Source organism: Adiantum capillus-veneris, chromosome 5, assembly GCF_014529385.1.
Source record: "Adiantum capillus-veneris isolate H3 chromosome 5, ASM1452938v2, whole genome shotgun sequence".
Classification (NCBI taxonomy): Eukaryota; Viridiplantae; Streptophyta; class Polypodiopsida; order Polypodiales; family Pteridaceae; genus Adiantum; species Adiantum capillus-veneris.
This window is the reverse complement of record NC_140935.1, coordinates 48835750-48857333: the sequence shown is the minus strand read 5'-3', so window position 1 is coordinate 48857333 and position 21584 is coordinate 48835750. Positions and strand designations below refer to the sequence as shown.

Below are 21584 nucleotides of genomic sequence, written 5' to 3'. Positions count from 1 at the left end.
CCCCAATACTGTGTCGATCTTCTCCCTTCTCTCACATTTGCAAAGTATTTTAATTTTCAGATTCTCTAAGTGCTCGTGTACGCTCCCGTTTTGTGACAGTGACCCTTGACATGACATTGAAAACATCTACCTTCTTTAGCATAAATCACTTGTTCTTCAACCGTGATGTATCCTCCCATAATTCCTTAAGAAGCTTTTTCATCAGGGGTTAGCTTAGGTTTTGCAAGTGTTTTAGCTTTTCCCTTAGATTCATTGTTAGAGTTCTTTTTTGAGGAATTAGAGGAAGAAGGGCTAGAAGAATTACCATTTTTACCATTCTTACCGTTCTTACCATTCTGTGTGTTCTGAAGATTCTGAGATGTCCCTTGAGAAGATTTGTTCTCCTTAGGCTTTCCCTTGTTGTGCTTCATCTCTTGGGAGAGTGATTGCTACTGTCTTGTTGAGATCCGCGGGGTCAAAGGCTTCAACATCAAACTTGATGTATTCGTCTAACCCAAAGAGAAAAGTCTCTTTGCGCTCATCATCCGATTTGCGTAATTGAGTGTCTAACTGCAAAACACGGTTAGAAAAAGACATGACTGGCATACCATGTTGCTTGAGATTACGCCAATCCTCTTCCAATCGTGCGGGGTACTGAGGGGGCATAAACCACGCCTTGAGCTTGTCTTGGAAATCAACCCAACTAAAAGAGAGGGGCATGAAATCGTCGGTTGCCTCTAGGTGCGCGGCCAGCTGTGCCCTCTTGCCATGCATGGTACCAATTGATGGCATCACCGGCAAGGTACATAGCTGCCGTCAAAACTTTGCTATTTCCTGTTTTCTTAGTTGTCGCAAAATAAGCATTAAATTGATGCAACCAAGAATGAATCACCGTAGCATCCATCTTACCATCATACTTACTGAAAGTCAACTTTTCGGTGACTGGGTTGTTGGAATCCGCAACGTGGCTTGCACCACTGGAGGAACTCCCACGATCTTTGGGTGGTTCGGTCTTCGAGGCTAGAATGTGGGAAATAAACTCTTGATTGCGAATCTCCCTTTGAGCTTCACGCTCAGCATTCTTTTCTGCTTTTCGTTCATTTCGTTCAAAACGCTCGCGTTCGAAAGCAATGCGATTGGCTTCTTGTTGTGCCAGCGCAACCCGGTTCGCCTCTATGGTAAGGCGAGTTGCTTCTTGTTGTTGTAGTGCGTTTCTTTCATTTCGTTCCATCGTAAGGCGAGTCGATTCTTGTTGTGCCAGCATCATGTCCATCATTGACTTAACCATCATCTCCATAGGAGTTAGAACAACTCGAGGTGTAGATGGCGAAGAGGGAGGGTTAGAAAAATCTCCTGGTGGGGAGAATCCTTCGTCGCCTCTCTCATGCTCATCACCTGAATGCGAAGTATCCATTCCGCTTCGGGTGACGACCATGCACTAGGGTCTTTGGTTCTTAAGTTCACGAGGAACTTGGGTTCTTGAGGGTCTTGAGGTTCTTGAGGGTTTCTTTCGCTTATAAATCGCGTTGAGAAGGATCTTCTCTTCACCCGAGTTCTACCCTTTTCTATGGGCGCACCCCTTGGCGACCTTGCGCTCACACCAAGGTTGCTTTTTCCCACCTCACGTCGATTGGCCGGCCGCTAAGTGCATGGTCCGCTCTCAATGAGTGAAAAGAGACACAAGGGGAGGCTAGACAAGCCCTTCTTTCTTGGGATTCCTGTCACTCTTCAACAAAACACAATTAGGAATCGCCACGCCAAAGTAAACTTGGGTTCGTGTGACCGCAACAAGCAAAAAAAAATCTTATGGTTTTTGTGGTTCTTTCCTTGAGTAATGCAGAACACTTCCAAAGCTCTGATACCAATGTAAGGTGCAGTAGAATGAATGTTGTATTTTCTCAAGATTAGTGATCTTTATTGCTCAAGGTTCCTTTTAGTTCTTAGGGAAGGAGAGAGCCTTCCGTCTTTATGGATAGTGCTATGATCACGAACAAAGTGAGTGGATATTGTGCGTGCAAGTGAATGAGACTGAGAGAAGGAGAGAAAAGAGATACGACCCCTGAGAGGTTGTAAAACCCTCCTCCGAAGGCCCCACTCTCGTCGGCGAGAGTGGTCTAACTTTGATTGCACAAAGGTGTACAATGATGATGCATGGACTGATGCAAATGGGGGCTACGTCGGTGACGACGATGATGACTTTGGGGCTGATTTGGGTCTTCTTCTATCTGCTGTCCACAAGGCTTAAGGGCTTAGAATTGGGGGTGATCTTGGTGGCTGAAAATCCCTGTTTTGTCGATGTTTCTAGGCTGAATTAAAACGATGAGATCAATGGTTCAGGCTGCGTTTTTGAATGACTGCTGCCGGCTGAAAACACTGAGGAATTGCTGCATTTTTCAAGGGGCTGAAACTGATGGTAAAAACGCTGAGGTTGCTTCAGTCAAGGCTGCGTTTTTAATGGCTGAAAAGCTGAGGCAAAAACGCTGCAGCCTGCTGATGGTTGAGCGATCCAGAAATGCTGGCTTTGGGAGGCTTTGAAGGGGGAAAACGCCAGGCAATGGTGTTGGGATGGTGATGGCTGAATCTGGAAAAACGCCAAGGGGATGTGTCACAAGCGTGTGACTACTATCTATCCTTTTTGTTGATTTCTTTCTTATTATCTATTTACTTTCACTTTTTGGAAACACCCCTCGGGAAATCTAACTGCCTTGCATTGCATAGCTAATGTGGAACTGTCCAGAGGGAGTCCAGGCCTAAGGGCAAGAGAGCACTAAGGTTGGACAAAGACTATGGTTAGCCAAAGTGGGGTCATTGACTAGCCAAAGTGGAATCCTTTGCTACAGAGGCTACATTTCAGTTTTGGGTGTGGCTGCAGTGTACAAAGGGGGTCAGATGACCTAGAAAGACACAATGGCAGCATCTCCTAAAATTTAGGGAACTGCTATTTTGGGACCTGGAAATGTGTGTGCGTCATTACCTCCGGAATGACAAGGAGAACATTTTCTTACTCTGCCGTGAAGTCAACTGGGCAACCGGTTGGGAGATTTTTAGGCAGCAACCCCGAAACGGGAAAATGCTTGTAAATGTGCCAAGTGGCACCTTCTGGTGCACTTTCCTCATGCAACAAGAAGTGGCGCTGAATTTGAAGCTGGGAGAGGCTCATTTTCAGATTTTGTCACAGGTTAAGACCTATGGAGTGCTTCCTTTCCCTCCTATGTACAGTGCGGTGCCACGAATGATGCCCTGCACGCTACGCACTACCCTCTCTCTCCCCTATGGCAGTATGTTATGCCCCTCTAGTGGGCTTTTCAATTGACCAATGTACAATTGTGTGGGTTCATGCGCGATTGTCGAGGCAAGAGCCTCTTGCACAAGTACTGGATTAGCTAGCGGCTAATCCCCCGCAGGTACAGGTGAATTCGGAGAGGTTTCACGCCAGAAATCTTGTCCGATTCAAAGGGCAAGTAGCCCTACAGGTGCGGGAGCTCGAGGACTTGCTACGGATGCGACCAGCACGCGAAACGAAGCCCGAAACAGTAAATTACAGCCTGCTGTGTATTTTTGCAGGTTTAGGGTTTTGGCCCTAAACGGTCCCTAATACCCCCAGGAGGTTCGGGGACGTGAGGGGACCGCTGTACAGGTGATCTGGCGCATTTTCGGGACTAAAAACAGAGAATTCAGCGTGCTGCAGATTCTCGCCAGGTTTTGCAAAGTGCCTGTATGCGTCGGGAAAGTCATTCAATGCGTGGGAATACTGATTGTGAAGGGGTCCTAGTACAATTATGCTGCCGAAATCGGGCCGGAACAGTTGAAATTCAGCCAAGCTTATGCGGGGCAGCTTGTAGGGAACCACAGCATTTATTCCCTCTGTTAAACAATAAAGCTAAATCAAGGTTGTGTCTTGAAAGTACAGGCAGAGTAGACGACTAATAATGGGTGAAAGCTAAATCAAGGTTTGAAGTAAAGTCTACCGCCCTTTTTGGATTGAACAGGCCGGTTTCAGGATGGATCCTTATGGCGATGATGAAAACGCTGTCTGGTGGAGTGGCCTCGCCAAGGGCTTGGGGAGGGTCTTGCTGAGAGAGGGAGGGACACCTGTTGCTTGGGGAAGCCTGCTATGCCTTTGCTCATCTTCCAATTCATGCTAACTTGGGTTTACTTATATATTAACTTACCCAATTTGCCCTACTGAGTACCCAACAAAAGTCACTTAATAAATAAGTGAAAAATGACAAAATTAGGGAAAAATGGGATAAAGTCACTTGAAAAATCCCCAAACTGACTCTGATGGAATCTGATGGAAATGCTTATGCTTATGCAGTGTGCAACCAAAGGATATGCATCTACACTGAGTGACTAGGCATGCACGGTCTACGAATAGACTCACAAAAGTGCCAGATCACTTCTAATCTAAAACTGATTGGACTTGACGGACACCCTGTTACGGTGTAGCTTGTCTACGGACACATAGGGTTGGGATGTGTCACGTGACATCACATGCCCTCACTCAGAGGGGAGGATCAATTTTTGCAAGAAGGAGATGCTGCTGCAGAGTTCACCCGCAAAGAAGACGTTTGCCGGTGATGCCCATGACTGTCCCAAGTGTACCCTATGTCACCAAGACCCAGTGCGCGAGCTCGCTCGCGAAGAAGTGCCTACGGAGCGTGTTTCCATTGCAACAAGCTGCAGTTTTTCTCTGTTTTCAGCCCATAAACGTCGTAGACGAGGCTGATTTACGAGAAGGAACCCGAGAACACACCTCTTTTGTGTGTAGGATTGAAAGAGAGGATTTTCTATGTAGAGATCTCTTCCGAGGAATTGCTTTCCAAGAACCGAGTTGCGTTTCGAGCGTCGAGACTTTGAAGGTAACGATTTTCATGTTATGATCTATGAGTATTTGATTGCAAGTGTACTTCCTCTTCGTGAGTGAGTAGGAGCAGAGGAAGGCATGAGCCTCTGCAAGAGAAAAGCGCTCTGAGGAACTAGAGCCAGATCAGCCCAAGGGTTTCGTACCCGAGTTTGGGAAGTAGATCCATGGATCGGAGAGAGGTAGTCTCTCAAGTTGTGATCCGGAAGTTGGGATTCCCAAGTAAGGACTTCGTGTCCGAGAAAGCAAAGTTGTTCTGCGGGAAGAGGACTCTGGAAACACAGTTGGAAAAGAGAGTTGCAAAGATGTCATGCCCTGAGTCTGGAAGGTGAGATCCAGAGGAGAGAACCTTGGTTCTCAAGGATTTGGAATAAGAAATAGAAGTTCCTCCTCCCTCGTGGTAGCTGTCCAGGTGAGGATGGGCTGACTCCCAGCTTCTTCTTGGAGTACTGGGACCTGCTTGGCCCAGATCTTTGTAGTGCCTTTCAGTACATTCTGCACACAGGAGTGATGCCGGATAGCATGAGTGAGGGCCTGATTTACCTCATTCCGAACGAGGGTGGCTCCTTGGATGAGATTCGACAGTGGCGCACCATCACCATCCTCAACTCAGCCTACAAAATTCTTGCCAAGGCTCTGAGTTTGAGGATTCAGCCACTTTTGGAGAGCCTTATACATGGGACTCAAGACAGGTTTTGTCAAGGAACGCAGTATCCTTGACAACATCTTCACTTTCTGGGAGGCTTCTGCCCTGGCACGTCTCTGTGGGGAGGACCTTGTGATTCTTCTTCTCGATTTTGAGAAGGCATACGACACAGTTGACTGGGACTTTCTAGAGGGCACGCTTCGCAAGATGGGCTTCTCAGATGCTTGGATCAGAGGGGTGTCAACTTTATACAGACAGGCTCACAGTCAGGTGCTTTTGGCAGGAGGTAGAGGTAAGCGCTTCATGCTCACACGATCGGTCAGACAGGGTTGTACTCTTGCCCCCTTTCTCTTTCTGTTCTATGCGGAGGCGATGAGCAGATTTTTAGTGTCACAGCAGGTTGGTTTGAGGGGCTTAACACTCCCTATACGGGGAGATGAGCTTCTGGACGCTGAGTTTGCAGATGACTCAGCCTTGTACTTAGAGGGCCAGGAGGCCAATTTACACAGATGTGGGCCGGCTTTGGAGACCTTCTGTTGTGCATCGGGCGCACTGATCAACTGGAGAAAGATAGTGGCTTTCTCGGTTGGTAGTGCTCCTGTGCCAAATTGGATGCCAGGAGAGGGTTTCAGGTGGATTCCTCCAGGGACTGCAGTTCGGTACTTGGGTTGTCAGGTTGGTTTGGACTTGTCCCCCGAGCAGCAGATTGCTCCTCTTCTCCTGTCCATCAGGAGAAAGCTGTTACATTGGAGCTCAGCACGACTTTCGCTGGCTGGTAGAGTAGTAGTTGCCAACCAAGTGTTGTTGGCGACTATGTGGTACATCACTTCTTGCTGGATCTTCTCGAGTTCTTGCATCAGCCAAGTAGAGAGGCTGATCAGGAACTTCCTTTGGTCAGGTCGCGACACTCAGATTGCCTGATCCAAGGTGGCTTGGTCGGTCATCACACTTCCTTGTTCGCAGGGAGGGCTTGGGATCATTGATCCAGCACAACAGAGCAGAGCCCTTCTTGGGAAGTTCGTCGTCAGAGGACTTCTTCCAGGCGAGGAGCCCTGGAAGGAGTTCTTGCTGCAGAGGCTTCGTGCCAGGGTGCCTCAGTAAGGAGGCCCTTGGCAACCTTCGACGAGATGGATCTTTACAGAGTCACGCCGAGTTGGTTTGAGCAGGAGACTGGAGGACCGATTCGCTGTGAGTTTGCTGCGTTCTTGGGAGCTATTACGGCGTGGCCTAGAGCAAAGACAGCCGACGTGCACAGAGGAGCGCCTACGGCAGCCCCTCGTCTGGAACCCCATGGTTAGCACTCAGAGAGGCCACTTGGTTGGGAGTAGGCCTCATGTTTCTTGGGGTCCCATGGCAGCAGGTCCAGCGCGCTCTCTAGGTGACTGGCTAGAGTTCACAGGTTTGTCAGAGGAGGTGCAGGCTGTCCAGCTACAGGGCATGAGAGGGGTTCAAAGCATGTGTCAGGACATCTCAGAGTCAGTTCCAGCTGAGTGGCTCACGCCTCTCGAGCCAGTAGCACCCCGGTGGATGGGAGCCTTCACACGACTGGAGGTTCTCATTTCAGTCAGGGCTTGCTCAGAGACTATCCCAGCCCTGTTCTTCGAGCTTCGGGGTGGGGGACGATTACAGCGAGTTGCAGTAGAGGCCCCGCAGGTAGCAGAGTGTTGTTTCCAGAGGATCCGAGTTGTGGGCATCTGTGGGAGGACTTGAGTCATAGACCCTGACCCAGCAGCTCTTGAGACAGGACACTGGAGGCTATGGGCTTGGGAGTGCTGTCCACTGGCACGAGTACAGTGGGATCCTGGTGAGTGGCTTTGGAGGGACCCCTTCTCTTCTGCAGACCGCCCAAGAGTCCCTTTCTTTCAGTACACTGTTCGGCTTGGACATCATATACTTGCAGCACAGAGAGAGGCCCGCCCCGCTGCAGCACGTCATTGGCAGGAGGAGGGCCTCACAGTTGAGTTCTTGGCAGCTTTTTGGCAGAGGCTATGGGACTCCAGACAGCCGAGGCGCGTCACTTTGTTCAAGTGGTTGGTTGCACACAGAGCCACAGCAGTAGGGAGCGGGAGCTGGCTTGTGCATAGTGGTCTCTCGGCCGCATGTACAGCCTGTGACCAGTTGGTGGAGAGTCAGCGACACTGTCTTTGGGACTGCCCCTCGGCTCAGCAGGTGTGGCTACAAGTTCTTCGGCTGATGCCTGCCCTCTCCACGGCTCGACAATACACTTGGGGGGCAGCGGCTTGGTCCACCCTCACAGGCCCGGCACTTCAGTTTGAGCTATCTTCCACCAACAGGATGATAGTGATACAGGGAGGGCGACCTACACTCCAGCCTGCTGCAGACCTTACTCCACAGGAGTGGTGCAGTGAGAGAGAGGAGTGTTGGGAGCTCATCAGCGGCCTAGCTCTCTGGTTCATCTGGCGGGCCCGTTGTTTCCGCATCTGTGAGGCTCACCCTGTGCCACCAGCAGAGACTGTTCGTGACTTTTGGCTAGAGCTGATCCATACTCTCAGAGGACAGCTTGAGGGACTACAGGGCAGCTCCGACCGCATGCGGGAGCGCCGCGAGGCTTTCCTTCGACTCTGGCGCCCTGGGCCTTTCTACACCATGGTCCAGGGGGTGCTCAGATGGCACTACTGTCCACCTGTGTGGCTCTTCCCTCCTCCCATCTCTTGATTTAGCCCCATTGTATATATGCTGTTTTTTCATTGGGAGAGTCTCCCCATCATGTTTGTTGTAGCCCTCTCTTGCAGAGGTGGATATAGCCCTATGGGCAGTTTTCATTAACTAATAGAAGGATCTTTTTCTCGGAAAAAAAAAAAAGAAATAGAAGTTCCTTGGAATAGGGTTTTGCCCTAGGAATCGGAAGCCGAGGCTTTCGAGAACCATCAAGTCTTATTCTAGAACAAATGTGGTAATATGTTCGGTTCAAGTGCAGCGTGCTTGTATAGACTTCTCCTCAGTAATAAAGATACTATTACGGGTGGGACCAGCCCATCTTCTGGTCCCCAGTACTGTGTCGATCTTCTCACTCTCTATCTCTCTCTCTATCTATTTCTCTCTATATCCTTTGGCTTCAGTATTAAGTGATAAATAATATTTATCCGAGTATATTTTATATTGTTATGCGCTCCCGTTTGTGACAGATGCAGATGCAAAAACACTGGCTGATTTGGGTTCTTGATCCAAAAACGCTAGCTTATCTGCAGTGATGCAAAAACACTAGAGAATCTTGGGGTCCTGCTGAGAAGTTGCCTATGAGCAAGCGCTCCTGCTGCCTCTTCTGCCAGAAAGTGCTAGCGCTAGGTTTCTATATATACAAACTTAGTAAATTTGCCCTACCTAGTTTCTAACAAAAGTCACTTAAAAATAATAAGTGAAAAATGTGAAAAATAGGGAAAATAGATCTATGCACTGTAAAAATGCTCCTGATGGGTTTTGATGGAAATCTGATGATCATGCTATGTGCAACCAGAGGATATGCATCTAATCTAAGTGTCTGGACATGCACGGTCTGCGAAGAGACTCACAAAAGTGCCAGATCACTTCCTATTCTGGACCGACTTGACTGAATTGAACCCTGGTCATGTTGTAGCTTGTCCATGGACACATAGGGTTGGATGTGTCACGTGACATTCTCGCAACAAAACCTCGCCGCACGGTCAAATCCCACGAAGTTTTCAGATTCAGCCCGAAAAACGCAAATTTCAGCATCTGTGTTTTCAGCGTGTCGTCGTCGCATCGTCGCCATCGACATCGTCATCGACATAAGAGTTAGAATTCAACAGATAAAGATTCGCAAATTTCAGCCATTAGCGTTTTCAGATTTCAGCCCGTCTTGTCGTCGTCCTCATTGTCGTCGCCATCCTCGGCAAGTTCAAGCATTGAAGAGATTTGTGCAATCATAAGTAGACCGCTCTCGCTATAGAGAGTGGGGCCTTCGGAGGAGGGTTTGACGACAATTCTGGTGTCGTATTCTTCTCTCTCTATCTCTCAGTCTCATGCACCTCATTCACAGTGTTCATCACTTTGTTTGTGTCCATTGCACTCTCTCACTAAAGGAACGGAAGGCTCTCCCTTCCCTTAGTAAAAAGGAACCTTGAGCACAGTTCGGAGCACTCATCTTGAGCAAAGTTCAACATTCACTTCCGCTACACCTGACATTGGTATCAGAGCTTCAGTAGTATTTTGTATCACTCAAGGAAAGAACCACAAGAACCACAGATTTTTTTTTGCTTGTTGAGGTCGCACGTAACCGAAGTCCTCTAGGGTGTGCTGATTCCTGATCGTGTTTTTGAAGAGTGATAGGAAACTGCCTCTTTTCACTCATTGAGAGCGGACCGTGCACTTAGCGGCCAGCCAATCGATGTGAGGTAGGAAAAAGCAACCTTGGTGTGAGCGCAAGGCCACCAAGGGGTGTGCCCGCGGAAAAGAGTAGAACTCGGGTGAAGAGAAGATCCTTCTCTAACACAGATTGCAAGCGAAAGAAGAACCTCAAGAACCTCAAGCACCTCAAGCACCCTCAAGAACCTTAAGAACTCAAGAACCTCAAGACCCCAAGAACCCAAGACTCACAAGAACCCAAGTTCCTCGTAAACTTAAGAACCCAAGACTTCAATTGATGGTCATCACCCAAAGCGGAATGGATACTTCGCATGGAGGTGGTGAGCATGGGAGTGGCAAAGAAGAGTTTTTCCCACCAGGAGGTTTTTCCGACCCTCCCCCTTCCCCATCTACGACAAGGATTGCACTAACTCCTATGGAGGCTTTGATAAGATGATTATGGACAGGAGGATAGAACGAGAAGCGCAACGCGTCACCTTGGAGCGCGAATGCAAAGCAAGAACAGCAGAAAGAAGGGCAGCCATAGACCGTGAATACGAAGAAAGAATGGCAACCATAGCGCGTGAGCAAGAAGAAAGAAAAGCAAAAATGGATCGCAAGAACAAAGCAAGAAAAGAAATGAACGACCGACACATGAAAGAGATGTTGCGACTCTTTTCTCAAGTGCAGGCACAGATGCAAGAGATTCGGGAAAAGGAGACTCTCTCTGTCTCTTCTTCTCCCAAGCATGACACACATGATTTGAATGATTATGATAAGCATGATGATTTGAATGACAATGATAAGCATGATGAATTGCATGATAATGACAAGCATAATGAATTGCATGAAGATGATGTGATTGTTTACAAGGATGATGTGTTAGTTGATACTTTTTCTAGCGACACTAACCTCATTGCAGATTCGATCAATCACGAAGGACCGATCTTGGCTTTCAAGTCGAGGTCCACAAAACCCCCACAGGAAGATTCGATCGATCACGAAGAACAGATCTTGGCTCTCGAGTCGAGGTCCATAGAACCCTCTCAGGAAGTATTACGTGTTCGAATGATTAGTCATCACGCATTGTTCGAGTGTTTCATTCGTGATGCTTTCCTGTATTTTAATCAACGTTTTTATGTGATCCCTTTTCATAGGCATGCCATATTGTACGTTGAGCACGATTCATTCACGAATGAGCACGGATGTATGCGGAATTCTCATGAAAAGCTAAAAAGTATGCATTCAAGGAAGTCACATTCCGTGTCTCTTCCTTGGCATGACACAGTCTCAAAAAGAGCACAAGCAAGATTGAGCATCAAGCATCGGCATTTCCATTGTGTTTTGCCACAGTTGATTGATTTAGATCAGAAAGTCGAGATTCAACCCCATTGTTTGTGAGTGTTTGATGAACAGTTTGGCACTCCGTCTCTATGTTCATCTACATTGCATGCACAATCTTTAAGGAAGACTAGAATTTTTCCAGTCACTTTACATGGAATGGGTATGTTCATGTTTTTGAGTTGGAAGTGGTTTCACGAATTTTCATCCTCGAAGATTCTTGAAGAAGGTAGCTGCATGACTTTAGACGAAGTTGAAGAATTGCAGGAGCCACAGAAGACTTTGTGTCGCTTTCGGCACGGCCCAAAGAAGCAAGCGTTGCAGACTTTTATAAAGTTCAAGTATCGCACAACCCACGCATCAGAGTGGGCCGGCGAAGAGTCCTTTCCAGGATTCCAGACTCTGTTGGCGATCTCCCTCGATGCCATACAGTTCGGTACCAATACCTCACTTTGAAAAGGACGGGTTGTCACGTGACACATTTAACCCTGTGTGTATGTGGTACTGCATGACCAGGGTTCAGTTCAGTCAAGTCAGTCTAGAACAGGAAGTGATCTGACACTTTTGTGAGTCTGTTCGCAGACCATGTATGTCCAGACACTTAGAGTAGATGCATATCCTCTGGTTGCACACAGCATGATCATCAGATTTCCATCAGAACCCATAGGGAGCATTTTTATAGTGCATAGACCTATTTTCCCTATTTTTTACATTTTTCACTTGTTATTTTCAAGTGACTTTTGTTGGGAACTCGGTAAAACAAATTCAGTAAGGAAATATATAAGAAAACCTAGCACTAGCAATTTCTCGTAGAAGAGGCAACAAGAGCTTCGGTTCAACAAGCACCTTCTCAACAGGACCCCCCAAGACCAACTATCACGTGACACATCCAACCCTACCTGTCCCTGGACAAGCTACAGCATGATCGGGTTCATTCAGTCCAGTCAGTCTAGATTTAGAAGTGATCTGGCACTTTTGTGAGTCTATTCGTTTTTGTGCATGTCCAGTCACTTAGTGTAGATGCACATCCTCTGGTTGCACACAGCATGATCATCAGTATTCCCATCAGAATCCATTAGAATCAATTAGGGGATTTTTCAAGTGCATTTAGCCTATTTTCCCTATTTTGACATTTTTCACTTATTAATTTAAGTGACTTCCCAACAAAAGTAGGTAGGGCAATTTTGCTAAGAAAATATATAAGCAAACCCAAGTTAGCACTAAATGGCAGAAGAGCCACCGTTTTCAACAGTTGAGATTTGCAGCAGATTCAACCCTAGTTGGTTGCAGAAGATCTCCATTTTCAGCCCACAAAAACGTAGACAAAACAATCATTTTCAGCCACCAAAACAGCCCCAAAATTCAGCAGATAGAAGACCACAAATTTCAGCCCTAAAGTCGTCGTCATCATCACCGTCGTCGTCATCGGCATAGTCCCAGGTTGCATCAATCCATTGCATCGTCATTGTACCACTTGTGCAATCAATAAGTAGACCACTCTCGCCGACGAGGGTGGGGCCTTCGGAGGAGGGTTTTACGTCTCTGGTGTCGTATCCCTCTTCTCTCTCTATCTCTCAGTCTCATACACTTGCACGCACTGTGTCCATTCACTTTGTTTGTGATCATAGCATTCTCTCATTAAGAACGGAAGGCTCTACCTTCCATAAGAACAAAAGGAACCTTGAGCACAGTTCGGAGCACTCATCTTGAGCAAAGCGCAAACAATCATTCCGCTGCGCCTAACACCAACCTAGCGTTTTGCCCAATAGCAGAGCCTAGCGTTTTCATTCCCAAGATCAGCCCTTGGCGTTTTTGCATTGCAGAGCAGCTTCGACGACCACAAGACACAACGGATCAGCCCTAGCGATAGCAGATCCCCTGGCGACAGCAGATCAGCCCTAGCGTTAGAATTTTCCAGCGCAAGACAGATTTCAGCCCCTAGCGTTTTTGGTTTGCAGATCAACCTCGGTGTTTTTGCAGTTCCATCACGACAGAACCACAAGAGGAACCAGCGTTTTCAGTTTTCAGCATAGACACTCCACAGAAGAAGTCCCGAACCTCGCAGATCTCGCCTTCCCGCAGCAGAACCTCGCCGCACGGTCAGATCCCGCGAAGTTTGCAGATTCAGCCTGGCAATCGCAGATTTCAGCATCTGCGTTTTCAGGGCATCGTCGTCGCATAGTCGCCATCGACATAGAGTCAGAATTCAGCAGATAAAGATTTGCAGATTTCAGCCATTAGCGTTTTCAGATTTCAGCCCGTCTTGTCGTCGACATTGTCGGCAAGTTCAAGCATTGTAGAGATTTGTGCAATCATAAGTAGACCGTTCTCGCCATAGAGAATGGGGCCTTCGGAGGAGGGTTTGACGACAATTCTGGTGTTGTATTCTTCTCTCTCTATCTCTCAGTCTCATGCACCTTCATTCACAGTGTTCATCACTTTGTTTGTGTCCATTGCACTCTCTCGCTAAAGGAACGGAAGGCCCTCCCTTCCCTTAGTAAAAGGAACCTTGAGCACAGTTCGGAGCACTCATCTTGAGCAAAGTTCAACATTCACTTCCGCTGCACCTTACAATTTCAAAGTTCTTCATTCACACACTTAGTTCATGCTGAACACTGTTTCAATCATCTAGTCATCTCATCCGTCCAAAAGTCTTGAAGCACCTAGATCCCTGTGTAGCCATCTCATTCCACAGGAACTCTCGATGCGCTCACAACAATATCCAGTCATCTCATTCATATGGGAATCTTGATATACTAGAATCATCATCATTCATTCAAAGTTCATGATTCTTATCTCGAATCATCATCGAGTTCATTCCGGAGCTATCGTTGCTCCCAATTCGTCATCGTCTTATTCTCGATTCCACTTGCAAAACAGGTGAAATTTTAAGCAAATGGTTCACCTCGTTGCAACAGAGTGGAGGTCCAGTTCCATGTTTCCAAATGCTTTCATATGCATGTTCCTAGCTCCTACTAGTTATCTCCACACGACAACAAGATATGAGTATCCCTTTCAATTTCCTTTCCAAAATTTGTTCTCGAGCGAGTATCTCCACGCGCTGTAATATCTCCTCTGAGAAATGTTATCTCTGATAGATTCTCCACAAGAACCCATGTGTAATCTGGGATTCTTTATGGCTTATGCCCTATAAGACAGAGCGAAGACGAGAGCGCGCCCGATGCGCGATGAAGCAAGGGTGAGAGTGGCTAATAATTCCCGGTCGACACACGAAGATTCTTCAATAACAATTTCCAAAGTGCCCCAAGTGCTCTTTGATAGGACCGGTATTCTTTGAAAAAAGCACACGCCCGATGCTCTGATACCACTATCACAGCCTTGGGCACCCCAAGTCAAGAATCTGACACGACACACGAGAGAATCACTTAAAATACTTCACAACTTTATCACACTTCGAATAGAGAGGAGATGGGAAGCCGCCAACAATAGCAATAGAGGGAGCGCTAGAGGAGAGAGGAGGGTGGCGGCAGAGTTCGCCACGCAAGAGAGAAGGAGATCGCTCATTTATCTTCAGCCCAAAGACCAACGTTGGGTTTTTTTTCTAGAGCCTTGCTTTATTTAATAAGTGGCTACCCACTTATTAAGTGGATGGCCGCTCAATTTTTTTAAAATATGTGAACATATTTATAAACTCAATAAAACTCAGCTAGCTGCAAACAGATGCTACACAACACTTCCCAAAAGTCCTTGGATGCAATTCTTAGGCACAGATAAAATGCAAACATAGATTCCTTGCGAGAAAACATTTGCTTTTCCTGGAAAGCACTTAAAAATATTCTGCTTTTTTAGAAAAAGCTTCTCAAAACCAATCTTTATTATTGTGTCTACGTCTTTACGGATATTCGTTTTTCCAATTTGGATTTCTTGCCATACCAATGGAATATTCCCTTTTCGATCTCTCGTCACCCATTATGTGACACATAAAGAACTTTTCAGTAAGGTACAACTCCTTCGCGATGTTTAATGTCACCTATCATATGACACATCAGAGTTGTCCGTTCCTAATGGCTTTTATCAATTCCAGTAGATCTACAGTTCCTAACCTTTACAATTCAAGTGTGCACATTTAAATAACCTAATTTAAATAAATAGAAATTACTCAAAGAAAATAAGAAAATAGTCCATTAGCAACATTGCGTCTGGATGGTGGGAGTTACATAGCTTAAAGGCGACTCTCTCGGCCTTTAAGTGGAAGATTGTTGGGGTAAATGCCCAAATGTCACCTCTAGATCATTTCCACCATGTAGCTCTGATCGGAGCTTCACATATATATTTTTTATATATTTTTAGCCCACCATTTTGGGCATGTACGGGCATTATACTTCATTTATTGTCCTTTGGGCCACTTGAACTATTTTTAAAGGTTTCACATTGTCCAAGTGGCAAAATGGCCCATTTTGTTAAAAGAGTCCCAAAAACCTTACTTGAGTTTTTGGCCTTCTAAAAACTTACGAGCTCTCTCTGCTCCAACGTTTTCTCCTTGCGCTACCTCTCTGTGCATCTACCTACGATCTACACGCGCACACATGCCTCCTCGTTCTCACCCAACCTAGGTTCACGAACCTCCTCTTTCATACCTATGGTCAATCACATCACTGTTAAAAGAGGAGGTTCACGAACCTCCTCTTTCATACCTATGGTCAATCACATCACTGTTAAAAGAGAAATAAAGAAGTGTCTTTTTGCTTACTTGATTTTTGTCAAAGAGAGAGATGAGTGGTGAGAATGTCTTGTCAAATTTGCATAAAGATTTCTTAAACTTTTCTTAATCATTACGAGGATTGCTTTACGGACACTTCCCCTAATGAATTACCTCCCAAAAGAGTCGAAGATCATATAGATCTAATTCCGGGCAGCTCCCCTCCAAATCAACCATCTTACAGAGTTAGCTTATACAACAGGAAGAAATTCTTGAGCAAGTAATTTGAAAAAGGGCTTGCTTCTCGAAACTCTTTACCAATTTTGCTTGTTCAAAAGAACGACGGCATTTTTCGAATGTGCATTGATTATTGTTCTCTAAACAAGATTATGATAAAGAACAAATTTCCAATTCCTAGAATTGATGATATTTTAGATAAGCTACAAGGGGCATGAATTTTCAGCCGAATGGACCTCAAGAGCGGCAATCATCAGATTCGTATTGCTCCTTAAGATATACATAAGACGGTGTTATGTACAACCTTCGGATTGTACAAGTTTTTTGTAATGCCTTTTGGCCTTACTAATAATGCTCTAACAACTTTCAATCGAATGATGGATCGAATATTTCGTCCTCATCAACAATTCATAGGAATCTTTTTTGGTGATATCTTGGTCTTCCGTCGCACAGATGAAGAACATAGATGAAGAACATAGATGAAGAACATAAACGGCATTTGCAGATTGTGTTCAAAGAATTGTGGAAGCATAAACTTCAAATTAATGCTAAGAAGAGTGAATTTTTCTTGACCAAAATTCAGTATTTGTGTCACGTGCACATCTAACCCTATGTGCATGTGGACATCTAACCCTATGTGCATAATAAGTGACTTTTGTTGGAAAAGTGAGTAGGGCAAATTGCTAAGGCACTATAAAAGAAACCTAGCGCTAGCATTTTTAGCAGAAGAGACAAACGAAGTTCCAGCAACTTGCAATGTTCTCTCCTCAGCAAGACCAACAGAAGACAGCCTTGCGTTTTCAGTCGACACCAGCACCTAGCGTTTTTGCTACAGATCAGCCTAGCGTTTTCAGTTTGCAAATAAAGCCTAGCATTTGTGGACACCAACGCCAGATCAGCCAAGCACATCATTGTTTTCAGTTTTCAGCAGTTAGCCACAGCACATCCAGCCCCTAGCCTCGCAAATCTCACCTACCCGCAGCAAATTTTCGTCGTACCGTCGAGTCAACCAGCGTTTACAGTTTCAGCCCGATGTTTTCAGATTTCAGCATCTGCATTTTCAGCGCTTCGTCGTCAAGTCGTTGCCATCGCCATCCTCGTCGACATACAGCATTTAGCAAACAGTCAGCAGTTGGCAGATTTCAGCATTTCAGCCCTAGCGTTTTCAGTTTTCAGCCCGTCCTCGTCGTTGTCCTCATTGTCGTCGACATAGTCGGCGAGCCCATTGCATTTAGACCATTGTACCAAATTTGTGCAATCTATAGCATAGACCTCTCTCGCCATAGAGAGGGGGGCCCTTGGAGGAGGGTTTGAGAACCGTCTGGTGTCGTATTCTTCTCTCTCTCTCTCTCTCTCTCTCTCTCTCTCTCTCTCTCTCTCTCTCTCTCTCTCTCTGCATTTTCATTCACAGTTGCATTCACTTTGATTGTGATCATTGCCTTCTCTCTCTAAAGGAACGGATGGCTCTCCCTTCCGTAAGTAAAGGGAACCCTTGAGCACATTTCGGAGCACTCATCTTTAGCAATATCAACATTCACTTCCGCTGCTCCTGACAATTTGGGACATATAGTCTCGCATAATCAAGTATGCATGGACCCCGCAAAAATTCAAGCTATTTCAGAATGGCCATAGCCTGCTTCTATCCATGATGTCCAAAGTTTCCTTGAACTTTGTTCCTACTACAGATGCTTTATTCACCATTCCTCTCATGTGGCCGCACTGTGCACCTCTCCATGACCTCATAAAGAAAAAGATATCCTTTATATGGGGGATTAAACAGAAGGAAGCTTTTGAAAAGCTTAAGCACCTTCTTACCCACGGACTAGTCCTCATTGTACCTGATCTACGAAAACCATTTGAAGTACAATGTGATGCTTCAGGCAATTGCATTGGTTCAGTTTTGATCAAGAAGGCCACGCAATAGCTTATGAAAGTAGACAACTTCGTAGTGCAAAGGTTCATGCTTCCATTATGAGAAGGAACTAATGGTAGTGATACATGTTCTCTCAGTTTTAAAGCATTACCTTCTTGGAGCAGACTTTATAATCAAGACCCATCATCAAAGTCTTCGATCTCTCCCAACGCAAGCTATCTGAGAAACAAATATGATGGGCCAAATTCTCTATGATTCACTTCCAAATTCTACACACTTCTGGAAGTAAAAATGTAGTTGCAGATGCTCTTTCTCAACAGCCTCAAGTAAATGCTACAGCAAGCATACACCATCAGGAGTTAGAATCTCTACTTGAGATGTATCCTGACGACTCCGACTTTGGCGAAATCTGGCAACGGCTACAAATTGGTATGAATTTTTTCCTTACTCTATCAAGGATGGGTACCTTTATTTTCATCAGGCTCTTTGTGCGACACCTCCACTTGGAACAAAAGTGATGAATGAAGTGCATGCTTCTCCTTACGCGGGACATAGAGGTATAATGTCCACAACACAAGCCCTAGAAAGATATTTCTACTAGCCAACACTACGGGCTGACATAGATAAATTACATCAGAGACTATGTAGCATGCCAAAAGGCTAAATATGATCACCATGAACTTTAGCCTCTATCGGTACCTCAAGTACCTTAGGAAAGTACTGACATGGATTTTATAATCGATTTGCCACGAACTTTCAATGAAAATGATGCAATCTGGACTATTATAGATAGGTTCAGTTTGCAAGCTCATTTCGTTCCAATAAGAAAAATGTCAAGTGCTCTGAAATTGAAATGGTTTGACAAAATCTAGACTTTACACTTCCACAAATCTTTACTTCTTTCCTTGCTTGAATGTGTGCTACTCAACGTGAACTATGGTTCCTTTTAGAGAGAGAATGAGGTAGAGATGTATAGAGAGATAGAGGACACGACGCCCGGCCCCCCCACATTATTGTCGATGTGGTATTTGCTTTGATTGTGTAAAAGTAATACACATGCAATACCTCAATGTGGACTATACTTACTCAAAAGGGAATGTCGTCGTAGTAACTCTTCAAAATGAAGCACCTCCAGGGCTGATTTAATGCACCTTTGGATCCGTCTCGATATGGGGTTGCAGATGGCCACCAAGGGGTAGATCTACGGCTGAAATTGAGCTCACGATGTGAGAGGAATGAAGGGCTGATGGCTGGCTGCAAAAACTCAGCCGGCCTAACATGTTTAGCAGGGCTAACAATGCAACTGATGATGAACAACGATGGAAGTAGCAAGGGAATGGCCGGGAATAGGCCGATGGGCTGCCGAACTGTCCGGGCTGCATAAGGGAATTTGCGTTAGCACATACACAGCTTCTCCAATGAGGAACTCAACCAAAAACACCAAAAAGCTGGCTGCTAGGCTGATTCCTACGATCTGGAGCAAAAACGCTAGGAACACTGCACGAGGCAGAAAACGCAAGCTGACCTACAACTTGCGCGAGGGACAACTAATGAAAAACGCTAGGCTAGATGCTCCTTCTATATTGACTTTTTGAGTGACAAGTGCGGAAACCGTGCAAATGTGCACACATGTGAGTTTCAAGCAATCGAATGGCCATAACTCATTGTTTCGTGAACCATTTGACGAAAGAGGTGGACCGACACGTTCCTCTAGCCTAAACCCACATGCGCGTCATGTTAGATGCCCATCGAAGTGTAATAACATCTATCAAAACACGTGTACAAACCATTTATGCAAGAGGGTTCCAAAACTGGAAAACCTAATGGACTCTTCTGAACATGCCGACCCCGCAAGCACGCTCACGAAATTGCCGGTACTAATCCTCCTAGATTCTAGACACTCCTATTAGAGATATGTACAGAATTGGGTATGGAAGTTGATGAAGCACGTCCACATGGCGCACAGAGCCATGAGCACATGACAAAAAGGTATCAAAGCTGATCACATGGCAAAATTCTTTGTGACACAGATTTTTGAACATTATGGTATGCCCAAAATGATTATAAGTGATCACGATCCGCAGATGACTATAATTTTTGAAGAACACTTTCTACAAATTAGAAACTAAGCTGAATTTTTCCTCAGCTAATCATCATCAGATTGATGGACAAAGCGAAATCGCTAACTCTACAGTCCTAAACATCTTAAGGTGCTATGTTTCAGATAACCACCAAGATGGTATTTACCTCTAGCAAAATTTGCCCATAATAACACTGTACATTCCTCTACAGGAAAAGCTCCTTTTGAGGTTATTTACCGCAAACCACACCTCCCCCCAATCCTTCTCACCAAGGATATGATATTTGCAGCTGATGAATTTGTTCAAGATCTAGATACCGCTTACACTCAAGTAACACATGCTATCATTAGATCTCAAGAAAAGCATATGTTTCTGTTTCATTTTCCATCACCCCTCCCAATAATTAAACTAAAACGAAAATGTGCGTTCAAAGATCACTAGCATTGTGTACCATTTGGACATAAAAACCTACATCAACTTTAGTCACTCTACAATTTTCTCACAAATGTCTCAATATCATACCCCACAAGGTTACCCTTGCTGTACCTAGAACAAGCCTTGCAAAGAACCCAACAGTATGAAACAATTATAGGTCATAATTTCATAGAACTTATATTCTGTCCACAAGTCACTAAAGCGGACCATGTGGCTTGCATCCACATTTGACTTAGCACTTTCAACAGTTTAAAATAGACAGTGACTCAGTGTCTTGCAAGTGACACAAAAAGTACAAATTTACCTTTATAGTTCCTCCATATACCATAATCCCAGGACGATTGATCCGACCCATAGCAATTATAGTTCCTGGCATCTACAACACAAACATCATAGACACCAAAAGTAAGAAAAACAACTCACGAGTAAATGTAGCTAGTCTTCGAGAGGGATTACATGCTTACATTCTTGTCACAGCCAGGAATGGAAATATTTGCATCATACCATTGAGCCCCCATGACAGTCTCAATGCTGTCGGCAATTAGGTCCCTGGATTGCAAGCTGTAACACATGCCCTCTGTGCCCATTGAGATGGCATCACTAACCCCGACAGTGTTGAACCGGAAACCCACCATACCAGCATCCTTCACACCCTCCTTGACAGCTTCAGAGAGCTTGAGGAGATGCATGTTACATGTGTTTCCCTCATACCAGACGGACGAAATGCCCACTTGGGGCTTGTGAAGGTCGTCATCAGAGAGGCCCACACCATAGAAAATGGCTTGTGAGGCACCTTGAGATTTGGGTTGTGTGACCCGACTGCTGTATTTGTTCAGAATGGGTGAGGGAGGTGCCGTTTCTTCAGCGAAGGGGGGCGGAGCAACTGCATTGGCACGTACTGTAAAGGGATTGGAGGGTCTGCGCGTGCTGCTTACAGGGCTTGCTGCAAGCAGAGGCTGGAAGCGCATGCCACCGGAGGCCAGGCGGGCAGACAGGTCCAACAAGCCAGCCATCTTGAGCGCAGAGAGACAGAGATGCGACTGTGAGTGTGCAGGCTGCAATATTATGTGCCTATCTCGTCAGAAATGTAGTGTGTTTTTAAAATAAATTGGCACACGCAAGACATGACGTGCCGCGACATAGAT

At 45.6% G+C, this 21584-nt stretch overlaps 1 protein-coding gene across 1 annotated transcript in view; it reads right to left on the bottom strand.

Annotated features, from left to right (window-relative positions):
- LOC147457273 (dehydratase family) overlaps positions 1 to 21584 on the bottom strand; it is a 65050-nt gene extending 43466 nt beyond the window's left edge. Inside the window, exons 1-2 of the mRNA XM_086512216.1 lie at positions 20904 to 21584; positions 20744 to 20815 (exon numbers count right to left, since the gene is read on the bottom strand). Of these exons, the coding sequence (XP_086368342.1) occupies positions 20744 to 20815; positions 20904 to 21452 (621 nt within the window). The 5' untranslated portion in view covers positions 21453 to 21584. The remainder of the gene's footprint in view (positions 1 to 20743; positions 20816 to 20903) is intronic.